The following is an 18,789-nucleotide window of genomic DNA, read 5'->3' as shown; positions in this document are numbered from 1 at the left end:
TATGTGGAGTCTAATATGATACAAATGAACTTATTTACAAAAGAGAAACAGACTCACAGACATAGAAAACTTATGGTTACCAAAGGGGAAGCTGGGGAGGGATAAATTAGGAATTTGGGATTAACAAACACAAACTACTATATATAAAATAAACAAGGTCCTACTGTACAACAGAGGGAACTATATTCAATATCCTGTAATAAACCATAATGGAACAGAATATGAAAAAGAATATATATGTATATATATATTTCTGCATATAAACTAACACATTGTAAATCAATGTGTTATTTTATTCTTTATACTTCAATAAAGAATAAAATAAAACACCTGAAGAAAAAAAAACCACTCAACATGTCCCCAAAAGAACTTTCTATATCTCTCATAAACATATTCAATTATTTTGAAACTCAGTGAATGACACCATCATTCCTTTAGTCATCCAGAAATCCAGGAGTTATAATGGTACCAGCTGTAATAACCACTACTTGGGAAAAACTACTTTGTGCCAAAATTATGTTAACTATATTATCTATATTAAATCTAATTCTCCTCAACCAAAAAACTTTCAAAATACATATTATTCTGAGAAATTTTACAATAAAGAATCCTATTTAATTTTAGTTAACTCTGGTTCTCCAATTAAATTGAGCACTGAATGGTTTTTTTCACCTAAGTGTTGGCAAACCAATTAATGGTACTAGTCAGAACAGACTTTGGAAATGCTTTTTTAAAAAAACTATCACCGACAAACTGTTGTATTAGCTCATCCTTTTTGCCAAAATTGTATCAGTGATGTACTGTATAGAGATGAGTAGTTGAAAGGAGTGTAGTTATGTGTTTAAAGTTGTATGGTCTATATTTAATCAGAACTTTACTTCCTCACAACCTGATTCCTTGGAATGAAGCTAATTTCTTTTGGATCTATTACTTATGAGAATTTACCTGTTAAAACAGTAAGCTTAAAACAGTAGGAGATACAAAGAGCATACCAATACCTATGTTTTTCTTCGTGAGTGGATGAATAGAGGAATATTAAGTTACTATTTCTGTGAGGTAGCAAACAACATACATTCGTTCAGCACCAACAGACACTAAGCTTAAAACAGCATGGGAAATACAGGAATAAATTCTAAAATATGATCCTTTCTCTCTAGATGCTTACAGTCTAGTTGTAACTAAATGAATAGTAAAATGACAACAAAAGAAACCAAGAGGGGAAAGAAAAACTGAGCTTGTAGATTGAACAGACTGTTGGTTGCCAGAAGTAGGGGGAGGGGGACGGGGAAAAGTGAGTGAAGGTCAAAAGTTACAAACTTCTAGTTAGAAAATAAATAAGTCCTGGGGATGTAATATACAGCATGGCAATTATAGATAATAATACTGCTTTACATACTTAAAAGTTGCTCAGAGAGTATATCTTAATAGTTCTCATCACGAGAAAAAAGTTCTTTTGTAACTATGTATGGTGATGGATGTTCACTAGACTTGTGGTGATAATTTTACAATATGTACAAATAGCGAATCGTTACGTTATATACCTGGAACTAATATAATATGTCGATTATACCTCAATTTAAAAACTGAGGGCTTCCCTGGTGGCGCAGTGGTTGAGAGTCCGCCTGCCAATGCAGGGGACACGGGTTCGTGCCCCAGTCCGGAAAGATCCCACATGCCGCGGAGCGGCTGGGCCCGTGAGCCATGGCCGCTGAGCCTGCGTGTCCGGAGCCTGTGCTCCGCAACGGGAGAGGCCACAACAGTGAGAGGCCCGCGTACCACAAAAAAAAAAAAAAAAAAAAAAAAAAACTGAAATAAATTAAATTAAAAAAGAAAAGAGACCAAGAGTACCTGATAGAACATTCAAAACACCAAAAATAGGAACATGATTAACTGCCAAAGGCATGGTGAAGTGGTAATGTAGCTAATAAGAACTTACAGGAGAAGGAGATGATTCTTGGAAAATGCAGTGTAAAATATAGCAGGCAGAAATATTTCCAAAGAAATTACATAAATCTGCTTTAGCTGTCCTTTACATAAACCTGCATTATCAATTTGCACAAAACTTTTCTTTAAGAACAGTTTCACAGAATACAAGTAATTTAAGTAACACAGTAGGATTAGCATTCTGCAAAAATATACAAAAGAACTGTCTTTAGCTTCCAACAATCACACCTCTATCAACTACAAATTAGCCACAATTAGATGTGTTGACATAAGCATAACGCACTACCAAATACTGAAAATTCTGCAAGAATTCAATGTTATGGGAACAAGGTAATCTAAGCAAACTCAACAACATTCTTAAAAATCATTATCCACGACATGTTGAAAAAACCCACACAATGTATCTATGCCAAAGAGAAAAGAAATTCCACACAACACCAACAAATGAATATTCCAGCATCATACCTCAAGAAAAAAATGTTACAAGTAGAGTTATTCATATAAGAATTTATTTTTGGATGCCTAGCCAGATTTTAATGCCATATTCAAAATGAAAAATAAATATCTAGCCATAGGAAAGTATCATGTCATTAAGATATATTAAAAAGTATAAGATCAAAAGATATACCTATTTGCAACTGTACTAAGCTCAGTACTTGTACTATTAACCCTTAACTTTCACTAATTATGTTCCTAATTGCTACCACCAAACCCACAAAGTAAATATAACAAGAGGTATAGTCCTCCTTCTAAATGTCTTTGAATACCTATTGTTGCAGTAGGAAAGGTTGAAAAGACATTTGTCAATTTTGGCTTAAAAAAAAAAATAGTCTAGATGCTGACTGATGCCTGAAAGATCCATCATTATTCGAACACAATCACAATTTCCTTTCTAATTAAATATAATATCTAGATATATGTCACATAACACAGCTTCAAACAGGTTTCTTTTTTTATAATCATGGGAGAGCCCATGAGAATTATTCTACTAAAGAATTAAGGGGGGGAGCAGGATCAAGAAGATGGAGTAGGATGATTCTACACTCACCTCCTTCACAGGCATGACAACCACTTACACAGCAACTGTCTATGAGAACAACCTAAAGACTAGCAGAAAAGGTTATCCACAACTATAAAGATATATAAAGAAGGAGCCACAATGAGATGGGTAGAAGAGGTGGAGACACGCTCTACGCAGGACCCACACGCCCGGGCTGGCAGCAGACAAACAGGAGGGATATCACAACCACAGACGGCCTCCCTGATGACATAACATTGCACGTCAAATATTATTTCAATAAAAAAGAACTTCAGGGCTTCCCTGGTGGCGCAGTGGTTGAGAGTCCGCCTGCTGATACAGCGGACACGGGTTCGTGCCCCGGTCCGGGAGGATCCCACGTGCCGTGGAGCGGCTGGGCCCGTGAGCCATGGCCGCTGAGCCTGCGCGTCCGGAGCCTATGCTCCGCAACGGGAGAGGCCACGACAGTGAGAGGCCCGTGTACCGCAAAAAAATATACATATATATATCAACATGACCAAAAAAAAAAAAAATCAACATGACAGAAAACTGCCATAAAGAGATCATTTAGAAACACTTGTGGAAATTTTACTTTCTCTGTTAGTAAAGTATTCCTTTACTTAAATTTCAAATATTGTAGAAAAGCTGATAGACTAATAGCATGAATATGTCAACTAGAATCAACATTTGTGAGCATTTTGCTATGATTGCCCTGCTACATCTCGCCCCATCTCTCCCCTTTCCTCTCCCTCTCCTCTCCTTCTTATCTATCTATCTACCTATCTATCCATCTATCTACATATCTATCAGATTTCTGACAAAGCTCTCCATAATCAAATACACTAATACTTCTAAAGAAAAAAAAAATGACACTAAGTCACATAAATCCTATAAATATCCCCATAGAAATTCAGTTCAAATTTTGCCACCAAATGGGCTCCGATAGATCAGGTTTGGTCCCAAATGAGATTTTTTTTTTTTATGTTTTGGTTTTCAAAGTTTGGGATTTAAAAAATGTAGATAAAGGATGTTGGGCTGTAGTATTATCCCCACATTACAGAGGAGGACACTGAAGCACAGAAAGGTTAACTAATTTATTCAACACTAGAACAAGTGGAAAAACCAGTAAGTGAAAATAGGCCATCTACTCCAGAGCCCATACTTTTAACCACTGCTCTAGGAAGCCTCCGATCCAATAGGAAGTCCTCGGGACTTTATCTTTATCCAGAAACTGAACTCTTGCCCCTAACTCCATTGCTACCCTCCTAATGTGAGCCACTGTTATCACTCACTAGGTTTACTGCAATCGCCTGCTACCTGATTCTTCTACCCATTTAACTAATGGTAAAAGCCAATGGTCTTCAAAGTAGCCGACAAGGAGCTATGGGTTCTTATACCCTCTTCTTTATCCTACATCTGTGACCTCATCTGCTGCTCAGCCCCCTCTCACTCCACCCTGTCTCTATGCTACTCCTGCTCTCCGGGCATTTTCCCACCTAGGGCCTTGGCACTGCCCATCCCTCCTGCCTGGTGCACGTTTCCCCTCGTATCTCCCCCTCCCACCCTCCAATAGCATCTTCCAATGACACCTACAACGTCCACTCTATGTAAAACAGCTACTGCCCCTCCGCCAAAGCACACGACACTCCGCATCCCCCTTTTCCTGCTCAACTCTGTCTTTCCCCATAACACTTATTGCCTCCCAACACTCTAGACAATTACTTTTTGTTTCCCTGTCTCTTCCGCTTTCAGATTTATATATAAACCAATGTATCCCAAGCCCGTAGAAAATCTAGTACGTAGTAAGTGCTCAAAAAAATAACTGTTGCTATTGGGATTTCCATGTCAACTTCAACCCAAATACTTGGAGCTAAGCTCTTCTACATGTCTTATAGTCGTTAGCACTTCTCAGGATCTCATAGAAAACTTTGAATTTCAATAAATGTGTTTAAATTACATTTTAAAACAGCTAAGATGTATACACTTATACTTTTATTAAGAGTCTTTCTTTATGTAGAAATATATTTTATAGACGTGGACAGACATATATATTTTACGATGTCACTCAGGGAAACAGTAAGGTAAAGAACAGTTTATACAGTATGATCCCTTCTATAAGGAAAACGGTATGTATTTGTATGTATCAGAATTTTTGCGATGATGATATTGCATACTTTTAAAATATTTCTTCCTTCTGTATATATGCATTTTCTCATTCTTTCAATAATGGATATGTATTATTTGTAAGATTAAAAAATACTGATATACTCAAAAGAGAATTATCTGTCATAATACAATTACCAGCTAAATTCTAACTCTTGTTTTTCTATGAAAAAAATTTATTCACTGTTAACATAGCCATTATATAAATGCAACATAGATACATGCTATTAGTGTAATTTAACAGACCATCTACATATAATTCTTCCCTTTATACAAGGGATAATGTGGCTAATTCTTTTCTTTATACAAAAGGTAATGTAGCACAAGTGTGCAAAATATTATCACTACATCAATATACCTTCAAGAAATCTACATATTCAATCTAACTTTCAGATCTTACCTCAGAAATACCCACTTCAATGACAGTATTTTCAATAGGCTTTTTTTGTGGTATAAACTTATAAACATTTCTTTTTTATCTTTAAATTCAGAACTATAAGCAGCACAAATACAGTCAACTCGAGCTTTTATTGTTGCTGCTGTTAAAAGCACTGATATTTATTTCAATTGTTTCTTGCTGCAAAAGTATTTAAAGTGATATAATAAATAAAGCTATGGTTGTAGAAAAACTAAATTATATATTTTATACATCTTTAACGGTGATTACAATTTCATTTAAAAGAAATCAACAAAAGAGCCAGTTTAATGCCAGCTCTGAATTTAGGAAACAATATACTCCTTATTTTCAGGAAAATTGGGAATCTTTGTTTTAACTTGTAAAATGCAAACATAATAGTGGTAATTACCATCTCAGAGCCAAGCTTAATTAAGATCAATTACTTCCCCCCCCCAAAAAAAGCTCATTTATTGTCTGTAAAAGGAAACATAAATTGGTTTATAAAAAAATACTTTCCCATGATCTTAAATCAGAAATAAAACACTATATTTTTAAATGTTCTTTTAAATGAAGTTTGTTTTAGATTTTTCCAGACTTCAATTCCATTCCATAACTCTTTTTAATTATTGCAAACACTTTACAAAAAAAAAAGAAAGACACAAATTGTACTTAAGAGTTTACATACCTTGGCTTCCGAAATGCTAAACTATACTGTTGGCAAGCCAGACCCACAGTGGGCGTATAAACGATAGGCATGAATTTCTCAATGTCAGACGTTAGCACTCTATAAAAGAGCTTTTCATTTCTATCTTGAAGATCCATTAAGAGAAGATACCTGTGGAAATTGGACATAATTAGATCTACGTTCCAACAAAGTTGTAAAATAGCTGTTTGAAAGCTAACTAAACATTTCTCAACAAAGTATACAGTAGGTCACACAGAAAACATCTGATCAAAAGACTTTGGAAGTATTCCTAATCATCTCAAAAAATGAAGTACCATAAACCTGAGCTCATGTCATTCAAAATGTTAATATCAGTGCTGAGGGACTTCCCTGGTGGCGCAGGGGTTAAGAATCCTCCTGCCAATTCAGGGGACATGGGTTCAAGCCCTGATCCGGAAAGATCCCACATGCCGCGGAGCAACTAAGTCCATGCGCCACAACTACTGAGCCTGCGCTCTAGAGCCCTCGAGCCACAACTACTGAGCCCGTGTGCCACAACTACTGAAGCCCGCGTGCCTAGAGCCCGTGCTCCGCAACAGGAGAAGCCACCGCAATGAGAAGCCCGTGCACCGCAACCAAGAGTAGCCCCCGCTCGCCACAACTAGAGAAATCCGGCATGCAGCGAGGAAGACCTAATGCACCCAAAAAAAAAAAAAAAAAAAAAAAATCAGTGCTGAAATAGCAGTTTAATTTAATATTTGAAAAGACTTTGTCCCTATTTTCAAATCAAAGACAAATGAAAACACCACTGTAGATATAGTTTAAACATTAAGTAAATAGAAAGACTTCATCCTTTACCTTGCAGTACTGAATGGCCAAGGGAAACAACAAGCAGAAAATGAGTAAGGAATGTAGCACTGACCCTAAAAATTAATAAGGTAAGCAAGTTCAAGGGACTTTTTACTTACATCAAATGGTCTTTTTCTTTCTAGAGGTAGTTTTCTTTCTAGAGGATGTCTAAATATCAACCTTATCATATTACTTGCAACCTTCAATGGTTTATAGAATAAAACTCAAAACTGCCTGGTACAACTTAAAAGAATCTTGCAAAATTGTCCTTAATAGCCTTACCAGCTTTTTTGGGGTTCTCATTCCCTGGAATAGTTGAAAATGCACAGAAGTGGAGTCAGAGACACAAGGATTCTAATGCCTGGCAAATAGATGAGTTATTTCAACCCCCAAAATTAACAACTGGGAAGAAGATGATGACTTTTAGACATGCTAAACACTGATCTCGCCATGTGGAACTCATCAATGCCAAATCAATGATCAATCCTCAGACCTTATCTTAGTTTACTTGTCAGGACATTTGACACAAGTGGCGTTCCCTAGAGCTCCATACACTCTCTCTACCTAAATTCCAGGTCAGCAGATTCTCTGGTTTTCCTGTTTCACTGATCATGCCTTTTCTGTTTCTTTGCTATTTTCTCCTCTTCTCTGGGAGGTCTCTAACACTCATCTCTAATATATATTACATTAAGAGATCATGTTGGCTTTGCTTCAAGATATATCCCAACCTGAACACCTTCATTGCTACCACCCTGGATCTAAATCACCATCATCTCTTGCCTGTAAGAGTCTCCTAAATACTCTCCTGGCTTACATTCTATTCTCAACGCTGCAGCAAGTCTTCTGGAAATATAGCTCTGATCACGTTGACCTTCTGCTCAAAACCCTGAACAGCTCCCCCTTTCACTCGGAGTACCAGCAGAAGTCCGTCAGTGGCCTCCACAATCTGTCTTTATATAATCTGTCCTCCGTGACCTCATTGATCCGCTCTCCTGACCTACCATTCTTCCCCCGACCCATCCTGCTCCAGACGCAGGTCTCCCTGCTGGTCCCTGAATATACCAGCTAAAGAGCACTGTTCCTCAGAGTTCCTCATGGCTAACCTCCTCACTGCCTTTCATTACTTGCTCATAACCTACCTTCTCTGTGAAGTCCATCCTGACCAAGCAAACTGGTCTATCCTGACAATACAAAGTGACCCTACCCACTCGCTCTCCAGCATTCTCATCCCTCGTACCCTACTTCACCTTTTTTTTTTTTTTTTTTTTTTTTGCGGTACGTGGGCCTCTCACTGTTGTGGCCTCTCCCGTTGCGGAGCACAGGCTCCGGACGCGCAGGCTCAGCGGCCATGGCTCACGGGCCCAGCCACTCCGCGGCATGTGGGATCCTCCCTGCTCGGGGCACGAACCCGTGTCCCCTGCATCGGCAGGCGGACTCTCAACCACTGAGCCACCAGGGGAGCCCTACCTTTTCTTTTTTTTATTAGCACTTGTCACTTTCTAGCATATTAAATAATTTACTTATTATTTTATTATTTACTTCTTTTTTTAAATATTTAAAAAAAAATAATTTAGGTAAGTTCTGTGAGGGCAGAGATCATCGTCTACAATCCCAATATCTCAAAGAGCACCTGACACTGAGTTGATACTCAATAAATATTTGAGGGACAGGGACTTCCCTGGTGGCACAGTGGTTAAGAACCCGCCTGCCAATGCAGGGGACACGGGTTCAATCCCTGGTCCAGGAAGATCCCACATGCCGCGGGGCAACTAAACCCACGTGCCACAACTACTGAGCCTGCGATCTAGAGCCCACAAGCCACAACAACTGAAGCCCAAGCGCCTAGAGCCCATGCTCCATAACAAGAGAAGCCACCGCAATGAGAAGCCCGAGCACCACAACAAAGAATAGCCCCCGCTCACCACAACTAGAGAAAGCCCACGCACAGCAACAAAGACCCAACACACCCAAAAATAAATAAATAAATTAATTAAACAAAACTCTTTTGAGGGACAGTCTGTGATAAAAATATGCCAATCACTAGCTCCGAGGAGGCAGCTGATAAAATGGCCCAGGAAAAGAACATAAACTAAAAACGGAAGAGGCTGAAGGAAGGACTTAAGAAATACGTGAAAGGGACGGTGGAGGAATTTAAGCAGCAAATATACATGCTGAATAAACTGAGTCGGCCTCTTTCCTCAGCTGCCCTGTCATCACTTACAGGCTCATAAAAGAAGTGGCCATGGCAGGAATGGAGAGTACCCATGGGCTCAGCAACAGGGACTTCCACGCACCAAGGTGGACCTGGCCACAGACACTGCTGAGAGTTCCATCCGCCAGCAGCAGGGACCGACACTGAGCCCCTGATATGCCGCCATCCCATGGCGTGATCAGCAAGCTACCTGGTGGCAGGTTGATTACACTGGACAGCGTCCATCACGGAAGGAATGGCACTGGTTCTTACTGGAAGAGACACTCTGTATGAAGACTTACCTTCCCTGCACACAATGCTTCTGACTTACAAAATGCCTCATCCACTGAATTCCACCCAGCATGACTTCTGATCAAGGAACTCACTCCACAGCAAATGAAGTGAGGCAATGGGCCCTTGCTCATTGGAATCCACTGGTCTTACCATGTCCCCACCATCCTGAAGCAGCTGGCTTGACAGAATGGTGGAATGGCCTTCTGAAGATTCAGTTACAGCACCAGCTAGGTGGCAACACCTTGTAAAGCTGGTGCAAGATACTCCAGGAGGTTATACATGCTCTGAATCCACATCCAATATATGGTTCTATTTCTCCCATAGCCAGCATTCACAGGTCCCAGAATCACAGGGGTGGAAATGGAAGTGGCACCACTCACCATTATCCCCCAGTGACCCGCCAGCAAAATTCCTGCTTCCTGTCCCTGTGACATTATGCTCCACTGGCCTAGAAGTGTTCATTCTAAAGGGACGGGTGTTTCCACCAGGAGACAATGATTCCACTGAGCTGGAAGTTAAGACTGCCCCTGGTCACTTTGGGCACCACGTGCCTCCGAACTAACAGGCAAAGAAGGGAGTTGCTGTGCTGGCTGGGGTGACCAATCCTGACTTCAAGGGGAAATCGGACTCCCACTCCATAATGGAGGTAAGGAAGAGGGTGTCTGGAATACCAGAGATACATTAGGGGGTCTACATGATTAAAGTCAATGGGAAACTACAACAACCCAATTCAGACAGGACTACTAACAGCCCAGACCCTCCAGAATTAAAGACTTGGCTCGTTCTACCAGGTAAGGAGTCAAGACTGGCTGAGAGGCTTCCCTGGTGGCGCAGTGGTTGAGAGTCTGCCTGCCGATGCAGTGGACACGGGTTCATGCCCCGGTCCGGGAAGATCCCACATGCCACGGAGCGGCTGGGCCCGTGAGCCATGGCCGTTGAGCCTGCGCGTCCGGAGCCTGTGCTCCACAACGGGAAAGGCCACAACAATGGGAGGCCCGCGTACCGCAAAAAAAAAAAAAAAAAGACTGGCTGAGGTACTGGCTGAAGGCAAACGAAGCGTGAAATGGGTAGGGGCAGAAGGCAGTCATAAATACCAGCTCTGATCACGTGACCAGTTACAGAACTGAGGACTGTAATCACCATGTGTGTCCTTCCTTATTTGGTTATGAATATGTTTGCGTGTATGTGTATATAAATATATATATATATTTATAATATAGATATACAAATATATGTAGACAAATATAATTTTTTCCTCTCTTATCCCTTTATCATGTAACCTAAGATGTACTGAGTTTATATCATAGTATTTAAACACAGTTGACCCCGAACAATGTGGAGATTGGGGTGCCGACTCCCACATAGTCAAAAATCCACATATAACCTTATAGTTGGCCCTCCATATCTGTAGTTCCTCATTTGATTCAATCAACTACAGATTATGTAGTACTGTAGGATGCATTTATCAAAAAAATCCAAATGTAAGTGGACCTGCACAGTTCAAACCCATGTTGTTCAAGGGTCAACTGTACTTTTTTTTAAATATATTTATTTATTTATTATATTTATTTTTGGCTGCATTAGGTCTTTTTTTCATCGCTGCATGCAGGCTCTCTCCAGCTGTGGCGAGCGGGGGCTACTCTTCATTGTGGTGCGTGGGCTTCTCATTGCGGTGGCTTCTCTTGTTGCGGAGTACGGGCTCTAGAGCTCAGGCTCAGTAGTCGTGGTGCACGACTGCTGCTCTGAGGCATGTGGGATCTTCCCAGACCAGGGTTTGAACCCATTTCCCCTGCATTGGCAGCTGGATTCCTAACCACTGTGCCACCAGGGAAGTCCCCAAGGGTCAAGTGTATAGTTAACTTTACATCATAGTATTAAAGTCAAGAGATATCAAGGAGAAAGGTAAATATCACCAAGGGCTTTACATCCTCTTCTGGGGAAAGAGTTAGTGTGTTTTCGGTTGTACCTGGGATAGTTCTATCATGTTAGGCAGAGGTAGGACTTTTTATTGTCTTTATGCAGAGATTCAGTTTGGTTTAAGGAGACGTGCATGGGTGCCAAGTTGAAAAGGAGTGGTTAGTTTTATGTGTCAACTTGGCTAGGACACAGCACCCAGATATTTGGTCCACTATTCTGGATGTTTCTGTGAAGGCAGTTTTTGTATGAGATTCACATTTAAATTGGCGTATTTTGAATAAAGCAGATTACCCTCTATAATGTGTGTGAGCCTCATCCAATCAACTGAAAACCTTAATAGAACAAAGACTGGCCTTCCCTCCAACGCCAGAGCAAAAAAAGAATTCCCCCAGCAGACTGCCTTTGGACTTGAACTGCAGCTCTTCCCTGGGGCTCCAACTGGAGATTTAGGACTGACCAAGCCTCCATAATCACTTGAGCCAATTCTTTGAAATCAAAATCAATCAATAAACCCCTCCCTCTCTCTCCCTCCCTCTCCCTCCCTCTCATTATGTGTATGTGTACACACACACACACACACACACACACACACACACACACACACACACACACACATCCTATCTGTTCTATTTCTCTGGAGAACCCTGACTAATACGAAGACTTACTAGGTACTGGGTTAGCTCTCTCTTCTAAACTTCGCAACAGTATTTTCAAATGACTATTATTCTCTTCAACCCACAAATGGAAAAACTGAGGTGTAGGTGGGTCTAACACCTTAATATGAAAAGGCAGCATCAAAAGCAGAGGGCAAGGCACATGCAATGGTCATGGCAGTGGGTGTAGTGGTTTGCTCTAGTGAGATACAGCCAGAATTTCAACTTAGGGCTAGCTAATTCCCAAGGGTACCTTTATCTTTGTTACCTTTATCTTTGTAGAGACATGGAAACTGGGTTCTAAACAAAGTAAGTGACCTAAATTCACAAAAGTGTCGGAACCACGCTTGGAAGATGAAAAAGTGCACTTTCACCTACAATGTACTTAGTGTCTGATTCAAAGCCACTTTCACCTAGTTTGGAATGGCATTTCCTAGTAATTCACCTTCATAGCAACAACTTTATCACAAGAGAAAAGTTGTCTTTCTGAGGATATAGTTTAGAAAATTTTAATTTGTTCAGATGTTCCTACAGAGGATAAATTTTTTACAAAACATCATTGTATTTACAGGCAAATCCTCCTCAAAGTTGGCTACTCTTTCCAAAGCACTAAATATTTAAACTTTCTCATCTGATAAAAAATAAACTAGACAGTTGCTTATGAGACATATAAAAATCACCTTCAGGAACATGTTACCTGTCAAAATCAGAGTTCAGATGCTCGAAGTTCTTAATTACTCTAAGGACCTGGATATCCTGGCTGATGAAGCAAGGTGGCAACAATCCATGAATGTTCAATTGCTGTCTCTCTTCCAGGGTAAAAGCCAAGTCCTATGGAGAAAAGGAAAACATGATAATTCAAGGGGGGAAAAGGACAAAACGCATATCTACACACCAAATAAATCCAACAAGTATATGGAATTGAAAATCAGAAGATCTGGCATCCCTCCAAGCATAGCCATGTGACTGAGTAAACCATGTAATCTCTTCAAACCTCACTTTCCTCACCTTTAAATATTAGGATAATATTTTCAGATCTGTGTCACTTAGATAATGTTAAGATAAAATCAGGCAATGGATAGGAGGAAATTATCTGAAGCCACGTGAATGAAAGAAGACATAATTATCAGTATTAGTACCATTAAATTTAAAAATGAATAGCAGTTATTACAAAAGGTTTTTAAATGATGAACATGAGTAGGTCACCTACGACCTGCTGTGTTTCTTTTATTTATTTATTTATTTGTTGGTTGGTTGGTTGGTTGCATCAGATCTTAGTTGCGGCACACGGGATCTTTCGTTCTGGCGTGCGGGCTCTTTGTTGCAGTGCATGGGCTCCTCTCTAGATGTGGCGTGCAGGCTACAGAGCGCATGGGCTCAGTAGTTGCGGTGCACAGGCTTAGTTGCCCTGCAACGTGTGATCTTAGTTCCCCGACCAAGGATCAAACCAGTGTCCCCTGCACTGCAAGACCGATTCTTAACCCCTGGACCACCAGGGAAGTCCCCTGCTGTGTTTCTATGTATAAAATAGGTCAGGAGGCGCCTTATCTATGATTCCGAGGTACCTTTTCCAACACTCCTCTCCCAAGCTATCTCCCACTAATTATACACTCCTAGTTACACAAAACTTCTCACCATTGCCTGGACATGCCGCACCCCTTTCTTCTTACACTACACCACAGTCAAGAATGTCTTCCTTCCCTGCTTCTCTCTTTTCAAGCCATACCTCAAACGCTCCCTCCTCTCTAAAGCCTTTCCAGACTCACCCAGTAAGTCCATTAGAGCCTTATTATTATACCTACATCATCTGCTTACACAAACACTGACTGTAAAAAAACAACAGCTTACGAACTATGAGGCTCAAAAACAAGCAAACAAAATAGAACTGATGAGTGCCTACAAAAACCCAGAGTGGACCTAGGAGACTGGCCAGGATATAATACGAGGGGAAGTAATAGCAGATAAACCCAGTAGTCATTAATCTGGAAGATTAGCATCTCCCTGGAGATACTGAAGCCCAAGACGCTTCTTCGATTAGACTGACTGCTTTGGGTCTGGCCCCAATGTGATGATGGGCGGGTTTGCTCCACGTGCTATTGGCACGGCTGGTGCCTGTTTCCAAGATGTTTTGCTCCACCAGCAGCCACTCCTTCACTACAAAAGCCCCATTACATGCCCAGCCGGGAGTCCTGTGGAGTTCTAATACATGTGGACAGCAGCAGGATGGTCCCCCTCCGAGAGGATAATCCAGGGTGTCCAGCCCTGCCTGGTGCCATCACCCCCTCCCAGATGCCTGGAGCACAGCGGACCAGCGCAGCCTCTCTGTCCTCTGCCTGGAGTTCCCGTCCGCACCAGGAGACACTGCGGTGTTGCTAGAACCCTTCCATGCTATTTTCTTTTTCATTTGTGGTTTGTGTCCCCACCAGAATGCAAACCCCACAAGGTCAGAGAATTTTGTCTGGTTTTTTTTCACTGCTTTATCCCCAGTGCTCAGAACAGTAACTGACATAATTAGACCTCAGTAATGTGCAAGATTAAACAAAATAGAAAGTTTTAAATATTTTAGAGACTTACATTAAAATTTTAAAAACATTAAAACTGCTGCTCAGGAAACTGATTAGCCTATCAAGCCTGGTAAAATTACATTTAAAATTTAAAGTAACCAGAAAGGGATGTTTTTGTGAAAAAGGAATCTACAAAATGGAAGGCATACTTCACCTGCTAAAGGTACAACTTGTTATAAAGATATAAAGTAAAACTTTTTATAAGGACATAAAGTAAAATACTTTAAAATATAAAGATATAATGTAAAATGTCTGCTTCCTAGAAATGAAGCAGAATTATATACAGTAATGTATTTGAAAAAGAAAACAATAGACTTTTCTCTAGCTTGAAATGAAAACTTGGAAATTAAAAATGGGAAAAAAGCTAGGCTGAAGTTAAAGTCTCAAAAACATATGAATATATGTGAAGAAGCAGCAAACTTTTGAATGTTATGCCCTTGAAAATCTGCCTGTAAAAATAATAATCAAAATATGGATATTCTGAGAATAAGGCTCATTATTGGAAGTACTAACATATGCTCGTTCTTTCACTTTATAATGGCAATAACTCATTTATTGGTGTCATTAGCCAGTCTTTTTACATGAATTTTCCAATGTTTGGTCTGAAACAATTCCTCAGTCTAACAGGTTTACCATACCTTATGCCATGTAAATGATAACGCCACCTGGATATCTCTTGCTATATTCTTTGATGTTTAGTAACTACAAACTCCCATAGGCTGTTAGCCAAATTTTCCAACACGCACTAAAGTACCAATTCAACTCTTAGACAAAAACAAACAAACCACTAGGGCTTAGAAATCTGAAGAACTGGGCCAAGTTAAAGAGTTAAAGTCCTATGACTGGATTCATATCCTATTACTACTCTGTGAATTTTTAAAAAATCAATGAATATGTAAACTTAAATCTTAAAACCCCTGAAAAATGTTAAATATATACGGCAGTTTTAAGAATGACACATCAATGTGATTCCTACCAACCAGCAGCTTCCCAAAAAGTATTCAGAGAAACAATAAGTTGAATTTTGAATAATGTAATAATCCTGGCTCTCTATTGCATTTTTTCATACTAACAGAGACATACTAATATATTTTGTAGAAATTTATAAACAGGTCAGTTACATCTAAAACTTGACAGTGACAGCCTAACTTAATACATTCTCCTTATTAAAAAGTTGAGGTAACATATACCTGTTTCAAAGAATTTTTACCTTAGGGTTCTCCTGCAGGGCCTATCCAACAAAGGACAGTGTATCCAAAGTACACATGCAGGTTCTAACTTTCAAATGACTTCTACTAAGTCTTTTATGTAGTTGAAAAGCTTAGCTATACATATATTAGGTTTCCAGATCACCTATAATTCTAATTACCTAAAAGTGTTCTCATACACTCTAGGTTCAACCCTGTTTTTCTCTTTTTCTTTCTTTTACTTTCCTTCCTCCTTAAAAAACCTTCTGGACTGGATCCCTAGACAGCAGAATGGTATGTTGTTTCACTGCTGAGGGCAACAAACAGGACAACTATTCTTCTAGACTCTACTAATTAATCTATGTATATCTTCTTGAGAAAACTGAGACTCTCAAGCAAAAATGAAAACAAAATTCCTGGCATAACAGGAGACTTATATTAGAAACCATGTTTGCACAGAGCAAACGTAACTGAGAAAGAAACTTTGTCCTGAGTAATTTATTAGAAACTATTGCCATAAAAACAGAACAAATAGGATCTATATTCCACACTAACAGTCTTTAATGTTTCCAACAAACTTCAGTAGTTTTTCTTTTTTCCCTGTATAATGACTAAAAATAATCAAGCTGAATGGCAAAAGGGAAAACATTACCTAAATCACAAAAATCTTTAAGATAATCTCTACACGTATGGTAATGCATTATGATAACAGAATTCATTAATTTTAATGTTTGAAGCCATAATCATATTAGGACAGAGATGTTTGTATGTTTTATTCAACCAGTGAATCCCTAGTGTCCAGAATAATACCCGTCACTTTGTAGGTGATCAACAAAAAATGTGTTGGATTAACACATTAATCATTAATAAATCATTAATCAATTACTGATTTGCTATAACTATACAGTTGCTATTATATGTTTCGGAGAAGACAAAGCAGAAAAGGGAAGAAAGAAGGTTTAAAGAAGTAGAAAAGACAGTGGAAAGAAATAACCGCAAAAAACCTGAAACAACTAAGCTACATTGGTACACAAGAATATTACTCAATAGTAAAAAAAAAAAAAGAAAAACTACTGAAACAAGAAACATAGATGAACTGCAAATGCATTATACTAATGAAAGAAGCCAGACTCAAAAGGTTACATACTGCATGGTTTCATTTATTTGATATTCTGGAAGCAGCAAAATTATAAGGATTAAAAAGATCAGTTCTCGGGTCGGGGAGTGGAGAGAAGAGTTGACTACAAAGGGGCAGCACGAGGGAATATTTTCGAGGTGGTGGAATTTTTCTTGATTGTGGCACTGGTTACACAACATTGTACACTTGTCAAAACTAAGAGACGAATACACCAGAAAGAGTGAATTTCACTGTGCTAAATTTTATTAGGTTCTATAAAAAAATCAATTCAGCAGCTAATTAGCTCCTTATTTGAAAAAGAATATAATTAAAATGACTTAAAGTTTGCTTAGCAAATTATGGATGTATTTCACATTCCAAATTTTAAAATACCTTTTTTAAAAGCTAATTTGTCTTCGATTTCTTTACCAAATTTTTTTCATAATTTATGATTTTGACTGAACTACATACAGATTCGATAAATGTGACATTACAGATAATATGGCATATCTGTCCTAAAAGGTCTTATGAAAAAATGTTTTAGAATTTTGTTGACAGTAATTTTGGGGAGAAATTATTTATATGTAAAGAGTACGAAAGGAGAGACCTTTACATTTTTATTATTTATTGTTCTGAAATAAAGACATCAAGTTGAGCTTTAGTTTTAAATATAACAATTTCAAATGTATTAACATAGTTTACGTGCATATTTCATATCTATAGAATGAGAAGAGATATTGGACATTTGCCTGGACACATTCTACTGAATGGTTCCTTCTCCCAAGTCTTCCAGATTGCCAAAAATTATTCTTTGAAATTGATTTTTTTTAAATTCTAATTGACAACATAGATAATAACTTTTAAAATTTTACTGGTGGTATACAATCTCCTTTCTTCAAAAAAACCATCAGCCAGATGGAATATACATTTCCAAGGTAAAGTTTACATCAGAAAAATAATCATATGATTATTTTGAATGCATTCAGCTGTGCAATCAAGTTCTCTGGTAATAGTCTCCTTTAAGAGACAGAAAAATCAATTATTTAAAATCAATAATATATTAACATCTTTAAGAAAAAATATTTGGCTTTATTACATAGCAATTAATTCTTACAGATATCTGATATAAAGTAATTTAAACTGATATAAGTAATGATTATAAAAATATATCTAAAATACACTTGGCCCTAGATACCCTAAAACTTATAAGAAAATATCATAATTGTACAACACCCCAAACTTATTTCATCTAGGTATTACAGGATATAAGCAAGTATAACTACATTGTAGTTTAAGTGATGTTTGCCCAATTTTAAAAAAAGAAAGAACACCTCTACCTAAGAGAGCAAAAGGATTTTTAAAATATCAGATGAGATGTTTAATTAGTTCAAGTATTTCTAACTTAAAAGTCAGAACTTTATAGATTCCTTATAAGGCTGAGAAATTGTTAACCATCAATGTCAACACTACATTTTCCAAACATAAGTCTTAAAATCATTAATAAGGTTTCAAAATCCTTTCAGCAGGATGGAGTTCTATTGCTCTCAAAGAAGTTTTAAGGCAAATTTCACAGTAGAGAAAAGTCCCTGTTAAGTAAGCAGACTGGTAATTCTTAATAAACTATTGAAACTATCAATGTACACAAACGATAAAACCAAGTCTAAGATCATGGATTGAAATGTATATGAATAATCCAAACCAAATGGGTAATACCCATCGCCAGAAGAGTCTCTAGTAATCACATGGACATTTACGCTATTCTAACAAATATATTATACATGTGACTCAGACAAAACCCTCTAAATATGCCTATGATAATATGGAAAGCGAA

At 38.5% G+C, this 18,789-nt stretch overlaps 1 protein-coding gene across 1 annotated transcript in view; it reads right to left on the bottom strand.

Annotated features, from left to right (window-relative positions):
- Positions 1 to 18,789, bottom strand: part of ME1 (malic enzyme 1) — a gene marked incomplete at both ends in the record, with an annotated part of 189,115 nt that overhangs the window by 146,418 nt on the left and 23,908 nt on the right. The window contains 2 exons of the mRNA XM_079716087.1: positions 6,208 to 6,357; positions 12,788 to 12,921. Of these exons, the coding sequence (XP_079572213.1) occupies positions 6,208 to 6,357; positions 12,788 to 12,921 (284 nt within the window). The remainder of the gene's footprint in view (positions 1 to 6,207; positions 6,358 to 12,787; positions 12,922 to 18,789) is intronic.

The sequence above is a fragment of the Hyperoodon ampullatus genome (assembly GCF_949752795.1).
Source record: "Hyperoodon ampullatus genome assembly, chromosome: 12".
Lineage (NCBI taxonomy): Eukaryota > Metazoa > Chordata > Mammalia > Artiodactyla > Ziphiidae > Hyperoodon > Hyperoodon ampullatus.
This window is presented reverse-complemented; position numbering and strand designations above follow the sequence as displayed.